The 10,486-nt window shown below is 31.8% G+C and overlaps 1 protein-coding gene across 2 annotated transcripts; it reads left to right on the top strand.

Annotated features, from left to right (window-relative positions):
* Window positions 1–2,798: 2,798 nt before the first annotated feature.
* Window positions 2,799–7,929, top strand: LOC105140128 (protein IQ-DOMAIN 32-like). Of its 2 annotated transcripts, none has more exons than XM_011046829.1 (6): window positions 2,799–3,108; window positions 3,866–4,237; window positions 4,328–4,531; window positions 5,081–5,158; window positions 5,248–6,913; window positions 7,493–7,929. In XM_011046829.1, exons 1-6 carry the CDS (start codon window positions 3,028–3,030, stop codon window positions 7,510–7,512), a joined length of 2,421 nt encoding a protein of 806 aa, XP_011045131.1. In that variant the 5' UTR covers window positions 2,799–3,027; the 3' UTR covers window positions 7,513–7,929. The 2 variants fall into 2 exon arrangements, with proteins under 2 accessions (XP_011045131.1, XP_011045130.1); XM_011046828.1 differs by having other exon boundaries at window positions 5,078–5,158.
* The last annotated feature ends 2,557 nt before the right edge of the window (window positions 7,930–10,486 follow it).

Here is a 10,486-nt window from a genome sequence, read left to right as displayed (position 1 = left end):
TCTAGCTTCAGCTTTTTAAAATTATTTTCATATATTAAAATAGATTAAATTGATGTTTTTTAATTTTTTTCATGATTTTAACGCGTTGATATTAATAATAAAAACTGACAAAATATTATTATTTTAATTTATTTTTAATAAAAAATGCTTTTAAAAAAATGTCACATATAGACACAGATATTAACCTCTGCAGTGTCTTTATATCCATACACCGTAGTGCTATGGTATGGTATGCTTTGAGGCTTTATATATTTGTGACACAACTCACAGTAATTATTTTTCATCCGGAGAGATTTTTTTTCTCTTCAATATCTCGTAAATTTGGTGTTCTTGTCGAGACATGTTGCTAGTCATGCTAGATATTTTAGCCATGTCATTATCTAAGGTGATTTGACTCTTTTTTTTTATCCATGTTACTAATAACATAATATCAAATTAAATATTATCCATGTATTTTTTTAAAAATTGTTAGTTTAAACTAATAAAAAACACTATGATTGAATATACTTTCGTACCAGGAATTCCAATGAAGCTTACATTTCGGTGCACCGAATCTAATCTTCCTTAAGAAATAATTGTTATATATGTATAAAAAAATAATATAAATTACATTTTAAAATTTTATTTAACAGTTGAAATTTTTAGATAAGATGATTTTTTGATATAATATCAAAGTTTTAATAACTAAATGATCTTAAGTTTGAATCTTATTATCTCTATTTATTTGATAAAAAATTAAATATAAGATAATATGGACTTGTGCAAGTTTTAAGTCCACAAAACTTTCACTTAAAGGAACGTATTAAAAAATAATATAAATCATATCTTTGAATTATTCTAATACAAAAACCAGTGTAAGAATTTCATGCAGTGATTATGAAAAAAAAAATAGGATGTGTTTATTTTTAAAGTAATTTTTATGATTGTGATTTAAAAAATATTTTTAATTATAGTTAGTTGGATTTAGATAAATGTTTGATAAAATTATAATTAAAGTTTATATATAATAATAAAAATATATAAAAAAATTAATAAAAAATATTTACAAAAAAAATTATTTTTAATTATAGTTAGTTGTATTTAGATAAATGTTTGATAAAATTATAATTAAAGTTTATATATAATAATAAAAATATATAAAAAAATTAATAAAAAATATTTACAAACTTAATTAAAACAGTATGTCAAAACTATTCCACACAAACCTATACGAACCCTACAGCATAGAACTGTATTTTATGCTATACCAAACAAGCTATTATATTTATTTCACCGTTAATGTGACAGGTAGCAGAAAATAAATGTAGCAGTAGTAGTACATAAAAAGTTTCCTCAAAGAAGGAGATCGAAAGTTTCTTCCACACACAGGCTTGAATTAGAAGAAGAAGGAAGAGGAAAAACCAGGACAAGAATGGAATGGTCTTTGGTATGGTGACACTTGTCCCAGCTAGAATCCCTCCATCATGCTAAAACCTGCATTTTAGATCCGTAAAAAAATTTAAAAAAATCCAGAGAAATCTTTCAACCTGAGATGACAGCCCTATTTAATTTATCTGTTATCTCTCCGAGTAGAGTTGTCATGTACTGGTAACTTGTGATTGAAAAAAGTAAAAGCACCCTGAGATGACAGTCCTTCTTCCCTGCTATCTCTCAAAGTAGAGTTGTTTTATATTCAAAATATGTTGCTGAAAGAAGAGAGAGAAGAAAAGGGAACTTAACTGGGTCGCGGCTCAACCAGGAGTCGACCATCGGTCCAACCAACCATCTCATCATCATCATCAAGATCAAGATCAAATCATAGCTACACTGGAATCTCCATCGCCTTCAAGCTGTGATTTCATGAATCCATTAACACTGGCATAAATCCATCCAATGAAAGATACCAAACCAAGTGACAGACTTAATAATTACATCTTCTTATTGGCACTATTATTACAAATCTGAAAATAATTAATGTAGATGTGACTGCGAGACAAAAGTCAAGGACAGCTAAGATTTCCCAGATCGGACTAGAACATGTAGCCTTATAAACCAAATACGACAAATGATTGTTGCTAAATACCAATGAAGTAAATAAAACGACAACCTTCAAATTAACTACGGTCCAACTAACAAGAAAGTTCTCTTGTAAATTTAAGTAACTTCTCGCGAGTCTTGTGATCGAACGGCTAGAGAAATTGATTAGCATTTAAAAATTAGAAAAAAGGATCAAGAAAAAAAAATACTATTATACAACATTAAACCGATTGGGATGACCGGAGGCAATACCTGCATTGCAGAAAAGAAGATTTGACTCTATTTGTTTTTAAAAAATTAAAATGATTTTGTTTTAATTATTTTTTTAAATAATAAATGAATTAAGTGTTGAGTTTTGATTGGATTATAAAACTAACCAAAATTATTTATCAAGTTAACAAGATTTTTTTTCTTTATTCTTCTACTATTAACTAATTTGGATATTAAATCAATTCCAAGTTAATCTTTTAAATGGAGTTTTATAAAAATATTGATATAGTAGTTTTATAAAAATATTGATATAGTAGTTGAGATTGTAATAGAAATTGTTCTTTAAAATATTTTTAAAAAAATATATGAAAATAATATTTTTTATAATATTTGTTATTTATTTATTTTTAATATTAGTATATTAAAATAATTTAAAATTATAAAAAAATTAATTTAAAAAAAAACTTAAAAAGTAATTTTTTAACCGTAGAAATAAGAAATCTCTACAAAAAAAAGAAAGCGTTAGTACCTGACAGCCTTTTTAACGCTTTTTCTCTCTCGCTCTCGAACGCACAGGGCAAATAGAGCAAACGGTCTCGACGATCCATTGGCGGATTTCAAAATAAGAACGAGTTAAATTTAAGGAAGATGTTGATGTCCGTGTTCCTCTCTGCTACAATTCCCAACAAGACACCTCGAATATAGGTGGGTTACAGGATAGTATTAAGAGAGAGAGAGAGAGAGAGAGTGGGCGAGCGAGTAAGTTTTTTTAGAGAGAGAAAACAGGAAAAAAACATAAAAATGGGAAGATCCACTTCCTGTTTCAAAATAATCGCCTGCGGCAGCGATTCTGCTGGGAGAGATGATCTTCAACTCCCTGAGGTATCTGACTGGTCAACCATGATCACTTTCTTTGTCCTTCTACTGTTTTGTTTCTGTGTTAGGCTCCTTCTGTTCTATAACTGTCACTTGTTGTGAGTTCGAGTGGTGATTTTTGAGCTAAATTCGTGAATTTGTAGCTATGAGATGGTGGTTGTTGCTAATTTCGTTCTGTTTTTGTTTGGGGCTGAGAAATTGTTGGAAATAGTAATTAATGTTTGAACGTGTCAAAGATCGTAGAAACTTTGAATTTTCGTTCCATGAAGTTTGATGTGTAACGGTCATGAAATCTTAATTACCGTGTCCATTAGAATCATAGAATGTCGCAGAGATTTGTAGCCACTGTTTGTTCTTAATCACGATTATTAAATCTTTTATATTTGATTCAGTTAAGGTTTATTCAAGCTAATTTAATTTGTAACTAGTAAATGTAGTATGACATGATGGTTTTTGACTGATTCAAGTTTGAACTAGGATGGACACACGTAAGATCCATGGATATGGATGACTGAAATCATGGATGACTCAAGGAAATTCTGTGGATCATGGGTTACAATTTGCATTTGCCGGTGTCGATCAGGCATTATAAGATTTCCTTGGTTGAAAAATGTCTATTTTATATGAATTCTATTGGTTTCTAAGCCTACAAGGCTTTTTTAGAAGTGATTCACCATCAGGAGTTACAGGTACAGGTTGGAGTAAAAGGAAGTCTGTCTTAATGTAGTATCAGTTAGATGATGTTATTTAAATTTCATTTCAGAGCAAGAGTTCAAGTGACAAGCGTGGATGGAGTTTCCGGAAGAAATCTGCCCGTCATCGAGTTCTCAGCAACACTATCATTTCAGAAACCACCCCTTCTTCGGTGGATAAGGAGAGTCCAGAATCCACAAATCTAAACTTCCAACAACCAGGCATTCCTCCGGCTCCAGAAAAAATTGCTGTGATACAATGCACTGATGAGAAACCACAGTTGTCTGAGAAACCACAGCTGTCAGAGAAGTCACAGTTATCTGCTTCAACAGAACATGAATTACCAGAGACCATTGTTGTAACCAAGGATGAAAATGAAGTTGATGACCATGTGGATGAGTCTGTTGTTATTGTCATACAGGCTGCTGTCAGGGGTTTTTTGGTAATTTTATTGTGGTTAAGGAAATGTTTGATAATGGAGCATGCTTGTTGGTAATTTTCTTATTCACACTTCTTCGCAACTGTCTTCCAGGCTCAAAAAGAACTCCACAAGCTTAAATATGTTGTTAAGTTGCAAGCGGCTGTACGCGGTCACCTTGTCAGGCAGCATGCCATTGGAACCCTACGTTGTGTTCAGGCCATTGTTAAAATGCAAGCTCTTGTCCGTGCTCGTCGTGCTCGTTTGTGGGAAGAGCAGGTTGGTGGGAAGCATGGCAATCCTATATCCAAGACCTTGGTAATGCTACTCAACTCAAATAAGTTTGTTTTAAGAAAATTTCTCCGCTTTCACAAAGGTTTCTGCTTAAGGGTTCTCGTTCACAATAGTCTGGCACAACCCCCTGGCCAAATGAAATAGCTAGTTCTTCAAAACTTTCTACCTGATCCTAAATTTTGCATGCCTAATCAATGTTCTCACTCGGATAGTATTGCTTTGGTTCTAAAGACATCTTTGGAATATAATAGAAAATCATGAATTCTTCAAAGGCAAGTATGAAATGACATCCTAGACCAATGTTTCAGAGTGTTTACTTGGAGGTCAATGAGTCACCTTAGGATGTCCAGCAACTTTTCTTTTCAATTCTAGTTATTGCATTATTCCCACTATAAGTGATAGCTATCATAAAATCTACTTGTAGGAGAATTTTCTGCCCTCCTGTCGTTAAAGAAGATCAACATATATTCTAATGCTTTTGGTAAAAAATCTGTTTAAACACTTCATGGACTGCAACTCTCTTCCTGAATCATCAGTCTCATACAATTATTCTTTCCCCTTTGCTTTCAGCAGAAGGAAAGCTCAGTAATCAAACCAACCACAACATACATTTCCATTGAGAAGCTGCTTAGAAATAGTTTTGCTCATCAGGTATGGAAAAATGGATGCCTTTTGCTGTGTATTTTACAATTGTGTATGTCGCTTATCCAAAATTACTGACCTTTTGCTTTGAATTAAAGCTGATGGAGTCAACACCAAAGAGGAAGCCTATCCGCATCAAGTGTGATTCTTCTAAACCTAACTCTGGTTGGAAATGGTTGGAGAGGTGGATGTCTGTTTCATCAGCAGAACCAACACCCAGACCAGATTTAATAACTGAACAACTAGAAATAGAGAAGAGTGAGAATGTTACCTCTCCAATTCAAACTAGAGCCCCACCTGAAGGATTCTGCGAGTTGGGAGATTCAAAATCTAATATGGAGGAAATTGTTTTGCCATCTGAAAGTGAAGAGAATATGATAAAATCTGATGCGTCTGACTTCAAGTTTCAGGTGTGCCATCCAAACTCCCCTTTAGCAGGAGATAATTTGAAGCAGCCTCAACCTGAGATGATTGGTAAATCTGACACAGAAGAAACCTCAATAACTATAAATTCGCCTCCGAATCAAACTGTTGAATCTGAAGTGCATTATAAAACAGTGACTGATTCTCTTCCTTGTAAGCAAGAATTAGAAGTTGAACAACCTGATAAACCCAAACGATCTATGAAAGGGGAAGCGGCTGAACAATTGGATACTGAAGAAAAGGAGATTGTGTATGGATCAGTGAAGGCAAGCAATCCTGCTTTCATTGCTTCCCAGACAAAATTCGAAGGGCTGAGTTCAACAGCCAGTTTGAATAGATCATCTAGTTCTTCGCATCAAGATAGTGGAATTGAATCAAACACGGACATATCTGGGATAGATACCGAATCAAGGACAAAGGAGCTTGACATGACAGAAAACTCAGTGTCCCTCATTTCAAGGGTGCAATATGGTGGCTCTGAATGTGGTACTGAACTTTCTGTTACTTCCACTCTTGATTCACCTGATGCATTTGAAGTTGGAGATGCAGAACTCGAGCATGAAGCCAAAGTTTCAGAGGAAGAAACTTGTAATCCTAACAGAGCAAAAGACCAGGACATCAAAGACACGGATTCATCCAAGGATCCTGTTTCTAATTTGTCTCATGTGAATCAGCCTGAGAAACTTGAGGTTGTCAAAGGTGAATCAACAAATACAATTGTTCTTGCTGATTCCACACAGGAGGAGATGAATCCAGGGAGAAGTGTATCCGATGTCCAGAGAGAGCTGAACTCTGAGACTGGTGGTCTAGCATATAGATCATCCCCAGAAGCTTCTCCCAGAAGTCTTTTAACTGTTCCAGACTCCCAAGGAACACCTTCAAGTCAGTTATCTGTTAAAGCTAAAAGGAGCAGAGCTGACAGAAGCAGTTCTAGCCAAAAACATAAGTCTTCATCAGCAAGTAAGAGATCTCCATCGAACCCAAATCATGATTCTGGTGCGAGAAGTAGTGTGGAGCAATTGTCCAAAGATCAAAAGAATGGGAAGAGGCACAGCTCATTTGGTTCGCCAAAACCCGACAGCACTGATCAAGAGCCAAGAGATAGCAGCAGCAGCAGCAGTCCTTCTCTCCCTCGTTTCATGAAAGCCACAGAATCAGCAAGAGCCAAAGTGAATGCAATTAGCTCACCAAGATCCAGCCCAGATGTGCAGGACAGAGATTTCATCAAGAAGAGGCGGTCCTTACCTGGTGCAAATGGAAGGCATGGTTCTCCACACATCCAGCGGTCAACGTCTCAAGCGCAGCACGGTGCAAAGGGAAATGGTAGTCATGTTGTTCATGGTATGCTCTGACCTTTTTCTCACTCATTTATATTCTGTGTTGCACTGTGTTTGAAAAGGTTTTCATTTTCATTTAACAGATATTGCTCTTATTGGGATTTTATTTAGTTTGCTTTGATGTTGTCCTCTTTATCTGATGAGATCACTAGATATAGGATTTTGGAAGCTCCAACTGCATTTTTTTTAGAAGACTTAAAAGGATATTGTTCCATTGTGTACTACTATTATTATTGGAGGATCTTCGATGTTATTACCATAAATTGCTTAAGAGTCCATTCTGTATGGTGTAACGGGCCATCATGCATCATGAAACATAACAGTTTGTTGTGTATGGTTCATTTTGGTACGCAATTCTTTCACCTCAAATACAGGTCTAGTATATTTTTGCCAAGGAGGCTGTAGTGCCTAGTTATTCAGTGAAATAAGTCAATGCCACTTGGGTTAACCATGGCATTTGCTGATGCGATGCTAATATGGTGGGGAATTTGATAATCTGGGCATGCATTTGTCCTCGCCCCAGGACAATCATCTTGAAAATGATCATTACTGTGCTTAACTGTTCAAATTCTGCTTGTTACAGAGAAAAAGTGGCAGAGGTGAAAAACGGAAATAATAATGTGCACGACACAGTATTTTACCTGCCATGGGAAACCTAGAGTTGATTGTTGGTCCACAAGACGGCTTGATATCATGTTTTATACTTCAATTTTTCTGCACTTGGATTTCGCCTTAGTTATATGCACACTTGGAGTTTGGTAGGAGAGGGGGTATATATATACAACTGAGTAAGGATTTCTTGTATATTACTGGAACCCAAAAATTTTTATATATTATTTTCTCAAACTCTCCACTGTGGAGGTATGGTCGTGTGTTTTGTTCAACATTATTTTGTGTGATATTGTTGAGGCTTGTTAAACATCTTGTGGATATGTATCTTGAGTTTGAGACATTAACAGTGAAGTCTGAGCTTTCCATAGGCCCCCACTGGTTTATTCAATAAATTCTTTATTTCTTTCAGTTGGAGACCTAGGGTAGAATTTTTGTTGGTTCTCTCCATCATTACAGGAGTCGTCCTGCAGGTCTGCAAGCTCCCTTTATGAAAGGGACGCAGAGGCCTGACGGGAGGCATCAATTCACTTTCAAGACGTGCTTCTGAGTTGTGCCATTTTTTGGATTATTTTGTTTTTGCGCAAGTGATTTTGAAAAAAATTAAATTATTTTTTGTTTTAAATGATTTATTTTTAATATTTTTTATTGTTTTACTGTGTTGATGTTAAAAATAAATTTAAAAAAAAAATGTTACTAACACAGAAAAGACAGAAAAGAGAATCGTCCGGCACTCATGCGCAAAGAGTGCATCGATAAGATGTACATTCTTGCTCAATAACCCTTTGCTGGGTCACTATAATAGGCCTGGGCAGATTTATCAGAACACAAGCTTTTGAATTTTATATATATATATATAAATTCAAAAGCATTTATTTTCATTGAAGCTTTTGAATTTTCTTAACTTTATCAGAACACAAGCTTTTGAATTTTATATATATATATATATAAATTCAAAAGCATTTATTTTCATTGAAGCTTTTGAATTTTCTTAACTTTATCAGAACACAAGCTTTTGAATTTTATATTTATATATATATATATATATATATATATATATTAGCAGTCAATTAAAAAATTAAGAAAATTAGCAAAATAACACAGTTTATACTAGGTGACATGAAACATGAGATTATTGGAGGTAGAAAATAGTCATAGGTACAAAACATTCAACGTTATAATAGCATGGTAAAAAAAATAATTAAAAAACTGGAATAAAAGAAAATTTTCGGGAAACTTCCGGAGTTAAATTCAATGATAATGATAAGCAATTTTCATTGAAGAGAAGGGCATGGGGGCGATTGCATCATAGGTTTGAAACTTAAATCTGCCCTGAAATTTAATGTTTATTTCATTAAGAAAATCTACAGCACTGTCTGAAAATACAGTACAAATTATATATTTTTTAAATTTTAATTTTTTATTTAAAATTATTTTTTAATATTTTTAAATTGTTTTAATATAATGATATAAAAAGTAATTTTTTTAATATTTTAATATATTATTATACTACGATCATTACTGTTTTCTAATATATGATAATATATTTTATATTGGCAACCTCAATCCTAGAATCCTAGTTCTGTCTAACTAGCCAATCTGATAGTCCTTATTTTTTTTCTATTTAATATTTTTTTGAACAAAATTTGTATGTTTGAACATTATCTTACGGATAAAAAAATAGAGTTTGTTAAGCATTTTTCTTTAATTTTGTAATATTAATCATGTGCTAATACAGTGTTTTTGTGAACTCCACCACTGGAAATTATAAGAAAAGGAATAATTGCTAAATTTTCCAAATAGTTTCAACGAATATACGACTTTAATAATGGCAATTATATGATACATCTACTAATTAAGTTTTTTTTTTATATTTAGTGGTTGAAGTATGTTTATTCTTTAAATTTTTAGATTTGAGGTTAGGTGCACAACTTTAATAACGACAATTGTATGATAAGCATACTGGTTAGGTAGTATGCTTAGGTTATATTTTATATTTAGTGGTAGTTTCTGGTTAGGTTATATTTTATATTTAGTGGTAGTAGATTAAGTTTTTTTATATTTAGTGGTTGAAGAATATGTTGATTCCTTCAATTTTTAGATTTAAGTTTTGGTACCCAGCACTTGGAAGAATTTACTAAGTGTTTGATATTGAGGTATAAAGTATTTTTTATTTTTAAATATTTTTTAATTTTTAATATTAACATATTAAAACTATTAAAAAATACTAAAAAAAATTAATTTAATATTTTTTCAAGTAAAAAATGCTGTGAAACGCAACGACAAATGATGTCTTATATTTCTTTGAATAAATGCCCAATTATATATTTAAAGATACTTATAAAACAATTATTCTTAATTTATTAAATAATGAATATATCAAAATACCATGTTTATCTTGTAAAACTTAATTAACAATTATACAATACGGAATAAATATATTTATAATATAATCATAAAACTTGATAACAAGAGACTAGTACATTCAATCATTATTGTTCATCATGTATTTACGGTTTTTTTTTACATATATTTAATACTTTCAAAATCTATTCACTTTTTATAGATAATATAAAATTCTAGGGAATTAAGTAAGTGAGTATGAGAATTAAAAATAATATTTATAATTAAAGTTTATATTAAGCTTTAATGACTATATGCTTCACGTTTTTTGTATGTTATGGATAGTTATAAGTAAAATATTTTAAAAGCTTATAAATATAAATGTTATATTCTTAAAATATATCACTTTAAATATAAATGTTATGTCTCTAAAATGAATTATTTAAAGAATTTGTAAATATAAAAGTTACAATCCTTAAAATAAACTATTTTAAAAGTTTATAAATATAAAGATTCAAATCTTTAAAATATATCACTTTAATAATTTATAAATATTAAAAAATTTATTTATAACAACTCTATAAAAAATAATCAACATATCCATAAAAAAAAAAAAAAAACAACA

Source organism: Populus euphratica, unplaced genomic scaffold, assembly GCF_000495115.2.
Source record: "Populus euphratica unplaced genomic scaffold, PopEup_1.0 scaffold98.1, whole genome shotgun sequence".
Classification (NCBI taxonomy): Eukaryota; Viridiplantae; Streptophyta; class Magnoliopsida; order Malpighiales; family Salicaceae; genus Populus; species Populus euphratica.
The sequence above is the reverse complement of the archived record's forward strand: the minus strand, read 5'-3'. Positions and strand labels throughout refer to the sequence as shown.